The sequence below is a fragment of the Bos taurus genome, chromosome 21 (assembly GCF_002263795.3).
Source record: "Bos taurus isolate L1 Dominette 01449 registration number 42190680 breed Hereford chromosome 21, ARS-UCD2.0, whole genome shotgun sequence".
Taxonomy (NCBI): Eukaryota; Metazoa; Chordata; class Mammalia; order Artiodactyla; family Bovidae; genus Bos; species Bos taurus.
Window position 1 is genome coordinate 61,163,512 of NC_037348.1, and position 15,581 is coordinate 61,179,092.

Below are 15,581 nucleotides of genomic sequence, written 5' to 3' on the forward strand. Positions count from 1 at the left end.
AATCCTCATAAAATCCTATTATTAGCTCCATTTTATAGAGGAGGAAACTGATGCACAGAAAGATTCAGCAACTTCCCCAAGGCCACACAGCTAACAAGCAGTGGAGCATGGTTTCATATCCAGGCAGTTTGACTCAAAAATATACATTCTTAGCCACTACCCCGGTGGCCCCCAGTGTGTCTTGCACAGCAGGCACCTGGAGAGCTTCAAAAACACACCTTCAAAAAGGACATTTAATACGTTGAACTGTGATTTAATTGGTCTTGGGTTTTGGAATTTTTAAAAGCTCCTCGGGTGATTCCAATATACTGGCAAGTTTTGAGAACCATTACATTATACTATCCTGCCTCATCCCGCAGCCCATGTTTGCTGAATTTAATTTGTTTGCTCCATGAGGAACTGCTTTCAGGAGGTAAACAAACAAGCAGGGGAAAAAAAAAATGTCCAACTTTGGTTGTATCAAATTACCTTGGAGTGTAACAAATTGTAATTCCAGCAGAGCATGTGCTAAGAGCAGGGGTCTGGAGTCAGACATTCTCTGATTAAAATCTCTGCATGTAGCAGGGTGTGAGTGGAAAATGTTGCCTGCCGATCAGTAAACAAACGGTGTTACAGCCACCTAGTCGCTGCAGCTGCCCTGGCGGTGAGGAAATGCAGGATGCAGACAAAGGGGTTGCCCGTTGCCTTGCCTGTTGCCTTGCCCGCAGCCACTGTGGCTGCCCCTACTGTGTGTACCCCGAGGGAACTCAGGGCGAGAAAACACCAGGCAGTGACCCCAGACAGCTGAGGTGCACACCAAAGGAGTGACTCGAAGGAGTCTAGACTCTCGCACCTTTCCACCCCACACACAGAAAACTGCTAAAGTCCTTAACTTCAGACGTTTGTCTTCAATTAACAGCTATCTTTAGATGTCCAACCACCTGGTATTTGCAAAAACTTCTATTTACCTTGGCTCCCTCCATACCTCTTTAGAGAAGTCGCTCAGAGCTATCTGAGAGGCTGTCTTCTAGGCTTGAAATGCTCAGAAAGGCTACAAAATAAAAAGTAATTCTCGACTTTGAGGTTGTGTTTTTTTTTTGTTTTTTTTTTTTTCCGGACAGGAGTCCTGCTACTTCTCAACAACCCCCATTTCCTTCCTGGGCACACAGCAAGACTACATTCCCCAGCTTCCCTTGCAGCTGGATGGGATCATATGATAGGATTCTGACCAATAGAACGTGGGCAAAAGTCTCCAGCCCAAGTCTCCTCTCTCTCCTGTGAGGCAGAGCCACAAGATGGAAGGAGCCAGGGCTCCTCCATCACCACTTAGAGGAGGGCTGCCAGATATTCAGGAACACTAACTGGACTTGATGTAAATGAGAAATAAACTTTTTTTGTTAAACTGCTAGGATTTGGGGGTTTATCTGTCATCAGCATATTAAAAAGCCAAGACATTACTTTGTCAGCAAAGGTCTGTCTAGTCAAGGCTATGGTTTTTCCAGTGGTCATGTATGGATGTGAGAGTTGGACTATAAAGAAAGCTGAGCACTGAAGAATTGATGCTTTTGAACTGTGGTGTTGGAGAAGACTCTTGAGAGTCCCTTGGACTGCAAGGAGATCCAACCAGTCCATCCTAAAGGAGATCAGTCCTGGGTGTTCATTGGAAGGACTGATGTTGAAGCTGAAACTCCAGTACTTTGGCCACCTGATGCGAAGAGCTGACTCATTTGAAAAGACTCTGATGCTGGGAAAGATTGAGGGCAGGAGAAGGGACGACAGAGAATAAGATGGTTGGATGGCATCACCGACTCAATGGACATGAATTTGGGTAAACTCCGGGAGTTGGTGATGGACAGGGAGGCCTGGCATGCTGCGGTTCATGGGGTTGTGAAGGGTAGGACACGACTGAGTGACTGAACTGAACTGAACTGTTAGCAGTGACTACTGTTTGTTCACTAGCACATTGTATGGCTTTGGGTAGGTTACTTATCCTAAGCCTCTTGTGTTGTCATGTGCAGAATGAAGACAATGGTATAAATGCAAATTGTGTCTGAATGCTGGACAGCTTTCATTTGCCCCCCTCCAGATCCATTCTCCACCCCTCTGCTCTGTTTTCCACTGTGCTTTCTGCCAGGATAAGCTTGAGATACTGAACTATAGGCTCAACCTGTGAGAAGCTCCAGCAGGAGATGGGAGGGCGGGAGCCCAAGGAGGTCAAATAGTTGTCACATCCCTCTGGCTCCTTGGCTCCACCTAAGGCCACAGCCACTGTCCGGCAGCCCTGTCCTTCAGCTACAGGTTCTGTGAGTCACTGCTTTGTCCCTCAGGCCTGCGAGGAGGCTTAGCCTCAGTATCCCGAAGGATGGAATAGAGGAAGAGAAGGAGCCTCACATTCCTGCAGCCAAGGGGAGCAGGAAAACGTCAGCCATCACCTGAGTCACAGACCTGAGGCCTGGGGAAGACCCAGAGTCAGCTCTCAAGGCGCTTCGGGTCTCCTGTGCCCCTGTTCACCTATGCTAAGTCCCTTCCTTACACTGCCCTCAGTCACCTCAGTAGCCATCTGCTCCCTGCCAGGACTCCAGCTGATAGCAAATGTGAATGCCATGTTGTTGAGGGCTGAACAAAGTAGTAGTCACATAGCAAATACTTAACACTCATTGACTTTAAAATGAGAGATGTGCCACAAAGTGTCTTGACAGGAGTGTGTGCTATCGTAAAGAGGTGAGGGTGGCTGGGCCTGTCTGAAAATTATAATCTTTAAGCTAAGAGGAACCAGGCAGAATATTCTAGAACGTAACGTGGGGAAGCTCTTAGGCACTGTTCTCACTCCAGGTTGCATGTGATTTTCACCAGGGAAGCTTTTAACCCAGCCATTTGCACCAGGGGTTTTTTGCCACCCAGGGGACATTTGGCCATGTCTGGAGACCTTTTGGTTCACACAGCTGGGGAGGAGCTACTACCTGCATGTACTGAGTAAGCCCAAAGGACGCTGTGAAACATTTCACAATGTGCAGGACAGACCCACAGAATGTAACCAGCCCCAAGGGCAAGATTCTTTAACTGGAAGGACTCTAATTTAGCCCCATTCCCAGACTTATGACTGTGACTGGAGCCCAACCAGGGGAGGAGAGAGGGGTGAAGATGCAGGATAAGCAACTTTGTCAGACTTAAGTATTCAAAGAGCCTTTAACCTCAACTTTTTAGCAAAACTTCTTTCTTGGTTTCCTTATTAGCGAAGAATTTTCACTAATTTAGACAACTGCACCTCTTAAATGAAATCCTAGAATGAGCATGGGCTTTGGGAGTCAAACCATGAGACTGTGAGCAAGTACCTTGACCTCTCTGAACCTGTCTCCTCCTCTGGAAAACAAAGACTATTATAACCACCCCTCAGAGGGGCTACGAGGTTATGCAAATAATACAATACCTGGCTCACAGCAGGCACCTCACAAAGCTTCGCTTCCCTCTCTCTCACAAGAGTTTGGGGGAGAATGGATACATGTATATGTATGGCTGAGTCCCTTTGCTGTCTACCTGAAACTCTCACAACATTGTTTGTTAATTGGCTATACCCCAATGTAAAATAAAAAGTTTTAAAAAAAAGTCATGTGTGAGGTGTGTTGTGACCCATGACTTTTCTCTGATGGTGCAAAGTGAACGGTCATGTAATGAGATCTGTCATCAAAGCATCTTTCAAAGTATTGTCTTTAAATATTTCTTTAAAATATTCCTAAGTAATAAGATTCCTCCAAAAAGAACAGATTTTTTCAAGTATTTATCTAGGTCCCTAAGACCAAAACTATGTGTTTGCTGCAAGTCTACATTTTAGAGATAAAACAACTAATGCAGCAATTAATATCCAAAAGGGGGAAGGGTTGGCAAACTCTAACAGAATATGCCCTATATACTGACATCTCAGAAACTGGTAGCAGGTAAGCTCTAAGTACCGGGATCAGAGGAAGACCATTTCCCAAGAACAGGATCTGACACAGACCTACCCTCTGCTTCGAAAAATGTTATACAGGTTTTTTATACAGGGAGCATTTCTTGGAGAGAGACCATAGTGTTTAAAGCAAACTCCAAAGAGTAAATATTTTAATTTTCTTCAAGAATATCCTTAAATTCATAATACTTTAAATAGTCACACTAACAAGTTAACATTGCCACAAAAATACTCATACAGCATCAGTATTCTTAAAGTATTTACATTTAGAATTACTTCCATGAGGAAACAGCAACGACGACAGTCAACATACACGACGTGTTTTTTACTTGTGGTGAGATCAATTCAATGTCCAAAATAAATCGGGATGGATTAACATTAAGAGCTGAACTGGAGTCCCTACCAAATTTCACAATGGAAAAGCAAACAGTCCTGTGTGATGGCAAATTATACAAACAACATAAGACAAATCCAACTAGAAATTGGAAGCTGCCATTTCATATACACAAAATACATGTGAAACAGCAAAGTAAACATACTCTTAAAGGAGGGGCTGCCATTTCAACCCCACCTCCCCTCCCTCCCAACACACACAGCACTAGAGATGTCCTTGAGTCAGCCAGTATCAAGTCTACAATCTCCTGAAATAATACATCAGATAGCACTCTGGTGTCTTCTATGAGGCTACGTGCTTGAAACCAAGGGGCTGACACTGGGTACAGGAGGCAAAAAAATGTGTAACACCTCTGTTTTTCAAAACTACTGACATTTCAAAATATGAATTGTTGAAACTCACATAAATTTCTTATCCCTCGCCACAAAGAAACTAATTGTGATGTACTAGACGGCCTTCTCTTTGACTTGTAGACACTACCATGAAAAGGAAATTCTTTTGATTAAAACTGACTGACTTGCAACTGTGCATATAAAGTCTATTACAGGGAGCAGAGTGCCTAGCATGATCCTGAAACTATTGCGATAAAAATAAAATGCATTAAAGCACTCAGTTATTCTCAATGAAAAGACTGACTGTATTTTCCATAAAAAGAAACAAGATTTCTTGGTGGTAAGGGGGAAAAAAAAATCTTTTTTCTCCCCCTTCACTATCTAAACACTATCTAAACAACTTTCCTTTTCTACCTGAGACTCACAAACTTGTATTTGATTTATTCAATTTGGTACCAATGGGTCCCTCCAATTGATGCATCTGCCGATACCAAGTATCACTTTGTATTTGCATAGGGCCTTTTACTTTCAAGAGGCTTAAAGAACTTTACAGACGTTTTCTCTCATGTCTTAGGTCATGTCAAGAGGACGTGAAGGGAAGCAGGGAATAGACTGCTCACCACAGACCACTACCCCTGCCACAGTCCCCATGAAGCTGGGGACACACACCCCACGAAGGTCTGAGAAAACTGAAGCAAAGCAGAGTTAAATGATTATTCTTAAGTCAGGTCATGTGGCTTTTATATATATATATATATAAGATCTAAATTAATGTTAAGATAATAAATTGTTAATCCTAAAACTACTTAGTGCAAGTGTGGACTTCCGGTTTAAAACTGCTGAACTCCACCTCTGCCCTGTCTCGTCTCTGGTGAGGGCAAGCTTGGGGCACACGAGCTGACTCGACAGTGCCCGCGGGTGGCGAGTGGCCCCCAGGTAGTGGGCGTAGTTGTTTGGCCTGTTCGAGAATTGAACGAAGGCACCAAACCTACACGACACAGTTTTTAAGGAGATGGTTAAAAAGTTATTCCCTTAAAACTGAAACTATTTCAACAGCATTTAAAAGTGACACATAGCAGGAGCAAGAGATACTAGTGTTTTGTCTTTTTGCCATTTTAGGCACATGGCTACTTGGGAAGATTTTTTTTTTTTCTCGAGTTCTGTATTATAAAAATATTGATGTTACATACATGTGCTTAATGGGAATCCAAGTTGGACTCAAGCTTTACTAAAATGGAAGTCTTTGCTATGATATCTACAAAAAAATATGCCATCCTATCTGTCCTAAAAGGCGAGTGCTGAGCGGACATTGTACTTGTAAATGATAGCCATCTGTGGACAGACAGGAAGGGAAACCAGGGGATCCCAATCAACCCGAATCAAGAGAAGACGTCACCATGGCCCCTGCTGCCTTTATAATGTAAGGCGGTCTTACTGTGTTCCTGTAACCCTGGGAGGTTCTGAAACTCACTGATGCTTCCTGATCAAGCTTGTTTACCTGGACCCTCGGGGAGATACACACACAGACTCAATGCAGTGATACACAGACATGCTCAGTCTGCCCCATGAAGAGGTCAGCCTTGAAGGCACCGTTCACAAACACATTAGTCTAAGAGATGAGAGACCTGGAGGAGCTGGGGCTTCCGTGGGTGCCATGCAGCCAGGGCTCTTGTTAGACAATGCCACCTATTCAAGGTGTCCCAGGCCTGGGGCCCACGACTAAGTGCTTCATCCCACACCGTCATTCCCACTTGCATGCTTGCTCGCACACGTGTGCATGCTCCAATCATCTGAAAATCTCTGCTGTCATAAGAAGCCCCTTCATTTACAGACGGGACACTGAGGTTTAGAGCTGAATGCCTTGGCAAAGTCACTTGGTAAGTCACAGACCTGGCCGCACAAGCATCCTGCCAACACTCTTTACTGTATCGGCATGGTGTAAAAGTTTGAAAAGACGCTATTAAAAAAGAAAAAAATTAAGGATATTTAACAATGGCAAAGTTCAAACACACACACTTCTTCCACGTAAACACCTCAGGTAAACAGAATCTTGGTTAAAGTGACAATGAACAGACCCTTGACACTAAATCTTTCTGAGACACAAGGTTTCTGATCACACAGGTAGATTCTATCAAAAGCAGGTGCAGGAGGGCAGAAGAGACAGCCATGGAAATTACATAATAAAGATATGCTTAATGGGACTTATAAACCCAATTTGTCAAAAAATCGGTCCATCTGCAACTCAGAGTTCAGAGAAGAGGATGATTATTTCTCCCTATACTAATTAAGTTCAATTAGATACAATATGGAAAATATATTTAAAAGTTAAGGAGATTTTATATTTTTAAATTTGAGTGGTTTTCAGTTTGATTACTCATCACAGATACCATACCCAGCATGTTCCATGTAAGGGAAAATGCTGGGATTGATGCAAGGGTGCCCAGAGAGCGCCCCAGAAGCAGGCTGAAGCTTCATACAGTAAACAGCCATGATTCGTGTGTACTCAGGACCACATTCTAGGTGGGCTCCATCCAGCTGGGCTCCAGTAACAAATGGTCCTCTGATGGTTCAGTAGGTGGTTTTCTGAGCACTAGCCTTTCAAGTTTTCCAGCAGTAAAAAGAGAACAAGACAGAATTACATGCTACTTAACAAAATTTTACAAATTTTAAATGTTCGGATTTTTGCTTTCTTGTAGAAAGTTTCAAGAATGAAACTGATTCAATGTCATTTTTCAAACCCCAAACTGAAAGTAGTTCTGAAATTCAACTTCAACTCGAATGCATCTCCCTATTCTAGGAAATGAGAGCGTTCACATCATGACACTTTAGAGGATGAATACAAAGTCCTATGTTTTCTTTCTGCTAGATTAATCTAAAGTCAAAGACAGAGTTCTGGAGAACCATTTCCTTCTCACATCTAGGTAATGATCTGCTTAACATTAAGCAAAATCAATTTTGAGAAAGTGTTCCCAAGGATTTTGGAGTAAACCCTAGCATTGCATCTATGAATATGCTCTAAGAGAAGCAAAATATTCATGGAAGCATAAAACAACTTTACCTTTAAATAAAAATACTTTATTCATTCCTGACAGAATATCAAAATGTACATTGTTAACCAAGTAAAAATGGTGCTTCGAAATAGCTGACTAGGGCATATCTGGAGGATTTTTGGCTAATTTCAAAAGAGTAAAAACCACGTTCAATCTCCCTTTCCACATACGCCTAATAAGCTTGCACTATACCTGCTTAAATTTGAACAAATAAACAATTATATGGGCCCCAGTTCATCACAGAATGCACATTTTCATTATACTTAGAATAAATGAAAGTTACTGCATTTGAGTTACCTTCCTTTGCCAAAAACCTTCAGACTTAGTCCTCTTTATAGTTTGTGTAACTCTGTAAATTACATGTAGAATATAGCACATGACTTGTATTAATCTAAACACACAAACACACACACACACACATAATAAAGTGCAACACAACAGAACAAGTCTGCGACATTCATGTTCTCAAACTCCCATGGAAGGATTTTCTGAGCAAATGGAAACGACGTTCTTGACTGCGTGAACACTAACTCCAACAGACTGGGATATTTTTTCCTCACTGATATTTATATTGAAAATCCTATTTGCTTTATTTTCCCTGTGGCTTCTGTCTCTCATTTTTAATGAAAGTTTCGAAGCTGTGATTCTCTTTAAACCTGGAGAAAAATCAACTCCTTGGAGCAACATAAATATAGTGCTTTCAAAGTACTCAAAACGTTTCTGAGCACCCTGTACTGTAAAAGGAGGTTTCCAATGATAGCTTGTCTGTAACAAGGAAGATTACAGTCATTTTAATAAAAGCAAGCATTCCACTAACTTGGCAGCAAATGCTTTACGGACTTTTGACACCAGCCACCAAACATGTCTACTGGAAAGTACCAACTAGCCCTAAAATGTCAAAAGGTTTTGGTTGCATGTTGCTTTGATACTATATTATCTCACTAAGAAATGGTTTTGTTCCTGAGATGAGCACGGTAACAGTAAATGAGTTCCCTCTGAAGTCGCCGGTGGGGCCCTCTGCTCCACATCTCCCCCCTCGTCTTCATCAAGAATCTCGTCTGAAACATCAGTCGTCCCCATGGCGCCACTTCTGCGACTCGTCCTGCCGAACATCTGGTCTGATCTGGTTTCTCATGCCACCCAAGACATTCGATGTCGCTTCTGTGGCGACGATCAGAGGTTTCACCACGGCCGGGGGGAGCTGGCGCAGGACTTCCCCCACGGCGCCCGTCACCCCCCGGCTCTCGTGTTCCCGAGCAGCAGTTTCGTAAATGGTCTGAGCCGTGTCTGCGATTCCCTGAGGAAAGAGGGGAGAGAAGGGAGTAAATCACTGCTCAGAAGACTCTCTAAATAATCTCGTAACACATTAACTATAGAGTTCATCAAGAGCAGGTCTGTAACCAAACGGAAATCAAAGCAGAAACTGTACTTTTGAGGTAACCCAGGATAATTACTTTTATGACAATTCTAAGGGAAAGTGGTAGTCCCTCAGTTGTGTCCGACTCTTTGTGACCCCATGGACCATAGCCCACTAGGCTCCTCTGTCCATGGAACTCTCTAGCCAAGAATACTGGAGTGGGCTGCCGTTTCCTTCTCCAAAGGGAAAGTAAGGGACAATTACAATTCAGCATTTTGTTATGACACTTATATACAGAAAATGTAGCTAGACTACAGTTTCACACAGGGATGTGCACGGAAATAGTTAATACTCCAAGAATAGCTTCTCTGGCACAATTAATCACTCTGGTTAAATCAAATTTAGCAAACAAAGCTTCCTGAATAAATACAATCACTAAATGAACATGGCGATAGCTCCTGTGACTCAACTGCAACAGGAAAACCTAATTCTACTGAGCTCCATAAAATAATTTAATTAGTTTTAAATTACTGGCTATGCACTAGAAAAGATAACTGGAACATTCAATTAAGATAAGAGACTAAATAGAACACTTTATTAAATAGAGAAAACTCTGAGAACACAAAGCAGGAACATGTTTAATAACCACAAATGAAGTTTTTGTAGCATTTTTCATCCTTCTTACAACTGTGTGACATGAAAATAATCATGACTGCTGAGCTTTAGAGCTGACTATGTAAATGTGTAGGTCGAGCCAGGGTGGTAAAACGTCACGCTGTTGTCACTGGTCAGTCGTCACGTATGGGTTTCAAACCTCTCCCTTTTGTCTAACTCAGGACCCCTAAGGGCCACAAAGCAGTGTCCTCTTGTGATGGTTTCAGTGAAGGGCCTGGAGAGAAGAACTTCACACTCTCAGGGAAATCAAGGAACCTCGTCCTGGCCCCAAATCTAGTCCTCACTTTCACAATCTGTGAAGTGAAGTGTTAGCTGCTCAGTTGTGCCTGACTCTTTGTGACCCCATGGACTGTAGCCTGCCAAGCCCCTCCATTGGATTGGATTTTCCAGGCAAGAATACTGGAGTGGGCAGCCATTCCCTCTCCCAGGGGATCTTCCTGACCCAGGGATCAAACCATCGTCTCCTGTGTCTCCTACACCGGCAGGCAGATTCTTTACTCCTGCACCACCCAGGAAGCCCAAAGTGCTACATACCCAAGTGCTATAATATCCTGCTGCCAGCTGCCCCTGCTATGCCTGAAAGCCCAGGATCGTTTTTACAAACCTGATTTCTAACATGTCTACTGATAACTGGCCCAATCCTGACATCTATAGGAACAGAACTGACAGGTAATCAGCTCTCTTTATTCTAACAACTAAATCTCTTTTTAAGAGAGGTGACCAATGGCCTTGCCTTTATTTAGCCACTAATACATATCCTTACTTCAATGGTCTTCCTGCATTTGGAACCACAGAGGTTACTTTTGTCAGGTAAAAGACTGTCCTAAGGCACTTCTGTCTGTCGGAATATGACAGAGGAAAATATCGTTAATGAAATCCTAATACACAAATCATAAGTAAAATGACCTCAAACTTCCTCATATGTCAATGAAAAAAAGAAAAAGATTAAGACAGGGAGGGAATGCTCCTGTCAACATCCATAAAGAACCAGGATTCACTGGTGCAACTAAACTACAATCTGGCAATGCTTAATAAATCGGGCAACGTTTAATAAGTCTCAGGATTCAAACGGTTAGAAATCACCAGTTCTACCTTTAACAACCTCTTGCACATGTGAACAAAGGGGCATTTAAATGACATTCCAATAGAAGTATTTTAGGGGAAAAAATGGAAACTGTCCACCAACACAAAGATAAATAAATTATGCTATATTCACACAATGAAACACGATAAAAGTTTAAATCAGACCTACACATATCAACAAGGATGTATCTTTAAAGACAAAATATACAGATATATATGATACCATTTATGCTAACTTTTAAAATATAAACAATAGTATTTGCTTATGATGCCATACTTATATGAAACTATAAAAATATGCACAGAAAAAAAATGTACCATCTTCAGGATTGTGAACGCATGGGAACGGAATTAGGGTTTGCGATTAACCTAAAAAAAATTTGCTTTTTAAACAAATCTGAGGAAAACAGCAAAATACAAACATGGGTAAACTTCCCTGGTGAGTTCATGGTGTGTTTCTACCACCCCTTGCTTTCTTCTGTCCATAAAGAGACCAGTCTTCCCACGAGACTGCTAGTCTTCTTGAGAGCCTGCAGGCCAGGACGTAGCCCTCCCCTCTTCCCTACACACACATCTGCACTCATCAGTGGCAAAACAGTCCCAAAGCCACCCTAGGGTCCTTCAGAACAAAGCCCAAGCCCTGCTGCTCTTTAGACAAACTCCAGGGAAGGACGCAAACTGCTCCTGGTCCATCCCCTGGGGCAGCCACTCACCTCCTTCACGACACTGTAGGCCTTGGCCACCCCTTCCCTCAGGTCCACTGGCTGGTGGGCTAACCGGTGATGGGGGAACCTCCTGACCTTCTTGGGCTCGATAGAAAGGGTGCCTGGAGACACCATGTCATACGCAGTCTCCGCTGCTGCCTGGATCGTTTCATCAGAGAGGAAACAGTGAGTCAGAACAAAGTCTGGGGAGTTACGCTCCAGCAGCACACTTCCTAAGGGGAGTGAGGAGCGGCAGAGGAATTCTGCAGCGACGGAATTCTTTACAACCAGAACGTATTCCTTTTATAACAAGAACGTTAACGTATACATTAGTATCTGCGTTGAGCAGCTTTTTTCAGTTCCTCATCTCTCTGAGAACACTCTGTTACCAGGCTAGACAAGAATGCATGGTCTGTGCACAACTGGGTAAGGCCAACTGGAGCTTAATACTTACTAGCAAACCTGCATACAACTACTATCGGCTCTCTAGTGCCTTCATTACATTCAGCTATGATCTCTCCACATAAATGTGCTGAAATAAATCTTTGGCTAACTTAATAGTTATAATTTACCTGAAACAGGCAAACAAATTTGACACTGTAGTCCACCACTTTATTCTACTAATTATTTAACAATGGACAGCTAATCAAAAAAAATTTTAATGATACTAAGTCATTACAAATAAAATATTCTCAGTATTTTATACATTTTCATGGTGCCATTTTAAAACCAAGATAAGTCAAGTGTTTCTAATGACTCTCCCTCTTTCTGGAGATTAAGCTGGTCTATGGAAAGTTACCTGTATGGTTTGAACCATTCTGTTCGTGAGCTCGAGAGCAGCCATTGCTGTCGAGGTGCCAAAGGAGGCAGCCCCTCTCTGAAACCCTCTGACAATGCGGCCGTCCTTTCGGTACTGCTCAATTGGTAACCAGACCAAGTCCTTGAGGCCTTGCACTAGAACAGCAGTCAACATGCAGAAATTAATAGAGTACTGGAGTACAGCAGGTGAAGACAAACACTGCTTGCTTCCATTTATACAAGGTGCCTAGAACAGGCAATGTATATTCCTCAATTCATAGAGTGGGAAAATACACTGGCAGATGTCGGAGGTGGGTTAGGCGGGTGGTGAGGAATGAGGACTTACGTGTTTAATGGGGACAGAGTTCAGTTTAGGAAAGTGGAAAGTTCAGGAGACAGATGATGGTGAGAGCTGCACAACAACGTGAACGTCCTCAGCGCCACTGAAGCGCAGTTAAATACGGTTTAGACAGTGTGTTTTATATTATGTGACTTTTACCACAATCAGAACACATGTAAAAAGAAAAACAGGAGCACTGGAGCTCAAATCTCTGCTATATCCTAACCCTAGGATTTTTAACCCCTAAAATGCGAGGCAACATTTTTTGTGTATCACTAACAGGTAGATTTTTCTAGAAAGATGATCCTCACATAGATTCTCGAAGGCATCCATAGTCCCGAAAGGGTAAAGAATCACTGATCAGGTAAAATAAATTATCTTCTAATTAAAAAAAGAACACTCACCTAGCTGTACTAGTGAATGCATAGGCCCAACACCTCCCAGGATTCCTGGCAGCTGGTTCTTCTTAATGTCAGTAAGCCACTCGGTGATTGCGTATGAGAATAATTTGTCCACACCTAGCAAACTAGAGAAAATGACTATTAGTATATGGGAAGAAGAGTGACATTTATAGGTTTACACAGTTTGGGGGATTTTTTTTTTTTTTTTACTTAAGACAAAAAAATCTACAAATTACATGGATGAAATTTTATAGATTTTGAATTTTACTATATATATGTGTGTATATACATACATTTAACCTAATTGTAATGCTAATAATTTCTATAAAAGGCTAAGGTAATATATACAAGTGTGCATTTCCACTGTTTTTACTTCTTTAACATCTAAAGCTTTAACATCTAAAGCTTTAACATCTAAAGGATTAATTCAACGTCTCTAATTGTCACACAGTTCTTAGCTACTAAGGACCATTACCTTGTGAACTTCCATATAGGCTAATTTATAACTTTGGGAAATTATAAAAAAAGTCCTAACTATAGCTGCTTTTGGGGGAAATGCTCTCTTCAAACTGCTACTATTCTCTCAGAATAAAAAAAATAGCCCCTAGCCGGTAAAAATCCTCTAAAAATGAGCTCTCTGCAAATAACATTGTAAAATAATTAACTTATGTATGTTGGCTAGTTGTAAACTAACTTTAGTAACTACATCTTAAAGTCTCATATGATAAATCAACTTACCCATGCCGATAGAAAAGCCTCTTCAGCTTTAGTTCAGAGCAGTTTAACTGGGCGAGACCAATCAAAATCCCAGCTAATGTACCCTTTAAAATAAAAAAAAATTCACTAATTAAGCTAAAACACCTAAAATATGTATAGCAAAAAAAATATGTATTTTATAAGACCCAACTGACATCCAAATTTTACTTAAGTAAATTTACTTAAGTAAAATTTGGATCCTTAAGTAAATTATATTTACTTTAAAAATAGAATTAAATTTTAAAATCTTACACTTCATTTCAAACACATAAACTACGATCGAAAAAGTTTCCTAAAAACTGAGTCCACTAGAAAAACAAATGAGATAATTCTGTAGAGTATATTTGTGCAAAATTTCCAGACCTGATCCATTGATACATGTTTCCCATGATAATCAAGTCGAATAGGAACTTCTGATGTGAATCTAAATTCTCTGAAGATAAAGAAAGAAGGGGAGTTATTTATATTAAAAATTACTAATAGCTGAAATTAGATGTAAATTAACCTTTTCAACTGGAGAATAAAAACCACAAAATAAATAATGTGGATATATTAAGATCTAAATAAAAGAGAATGTCTTTCAGCCGTATACCTTCTTAAGACAATATACCAACTAAACAATGTTAATCTTATAAATTTTATTTATTTTATTTTAAAAACCCTTTCCTTGTTTACTAAACAAAACTTAAGTTAGAGAAATTTATTCTGGCAGGTATTCAATTCATACAGAGAGTAAACTAACAAAAATAACTTTCAAGATTAAACCAAATAATATAATCATCACCAAGAAGTAAAAAAGAAGAGCTAAGGTATTTATTTTAGTTCCATGATGAAACAAACCTCCAGAAGACCCAGACATGAACCCTAGTTTTATCAGTTATATGGGATACAGTCAAGGCAAGTAATTTAAACTCTCTGAGCCTAAGTGTCTTCATCAGTTAATTTTTAAACCCCATCTACATTGGTGAATTTTTACACTCTTGAAATTAATGCTTGTAAACGGGATACTGACACACTTGGGAATTCTGAATGAAATTACAATTATACACATCAAACAAAAGCAGTTGGCTTCCAAAAGTTGGACTGTAAATTGTAAGTTGAAACACATTTTATTACAGAATTAATGTCAGTGGTTATATCCTAAGTTATCCCAAGTCATCCTGGAAAAGTCCTTAACTGACTCTAAAAAGGAAGTGCTAAATCTACATCAGTGACTACAGGAGTCTGGGGTCCAGGTCACCCCTCATCTTCCAAACAGCCGTCTGTATCTGGTTCTGTGCCAACAGCCCCTCAACACCTGCGTCACCTTTCTCACTCTGTTCCTCCAAGGCATGTAACAGGGTAGACCAAATATCTTAATTATCTGTAAGCTCAACTCAAGAGAGATTTTTCTCTACTCTGTTCACTGTACCTAGAACAAAATCTGACATACATATACTGTGTTCAATAAATATTTGTGGAGTGAATAAATGTTTGTAGGAGAGGAGACTATTATGTCATTAATTGGAAAATGTACTGAATTTGGGATTAAGAAAACCTCCATTCTAGTCCTGGCTTGGCAACTGTGTGGCCTTGAGCAAGTCACCTCTCCTCTCTCGCATTAAGCTCCTCACCAGCGAAGTGAGTAATCTAAACCACGTCACTAAGGACTACACCGGGGTCCGAGGCACTCCAGCAGTTTTTGAGAGCAGAAACAGAAATCTACAAGCTATTAAGTAGTCTAATGGAAAAAACACATATTTACCTAAGCAAGTGAGGCTATACAAACT

General features: G+C 41.0%; 1 protein-coding gene across 7 annotated transcripts in view; it reads right to left on the reverse strand.

Annotated features, from left to right (window-relative positions):
• Positions 1-4,045: 4,045 nt before the first annotated feature.
• The window catches only part of ATG2B (autophagy related 2B), an 81,474-nt gene continuing 69,938 nt past the window's right edge, over positions 4,046-15,581 (reverse strand). For 6 of the 7 annotated variants that reach the window (XM_024981791.2, XM_024981790.2, XM_005222200.5 and 3 more), the window contains 6 exons: positions 14,176-14,245; positions 13,795-13,877; positions 13,060-13,181; positions 12,317-12,471; positions 11,527-11,676; positions 4,046-8,995 (listed from right to left, as the gene is read on the reverse strand). In XM_024981791.2, the coding sequence (XP_024837559.1) occupies positions 8,765-8,995; positions 11,527-11,676; positions 12,317-12,471; positions 13,060-13,181; positions 13,795-13,877; positions 14,176-14,245 (811 nt within the window). In that variant the 3' untranslated portion in view covers positions 4,046-8,764. The remainder of the gene's footprint in view (positions 8,996-11,526; positions 11,677-12,316; positions 12,472-13,059; positions 13,182-13,794; positions 13,878-14,175; positions 14,246-15,581) is intronic. The other variant, NM_001206753.1, reaches the window with a different exon arrangement.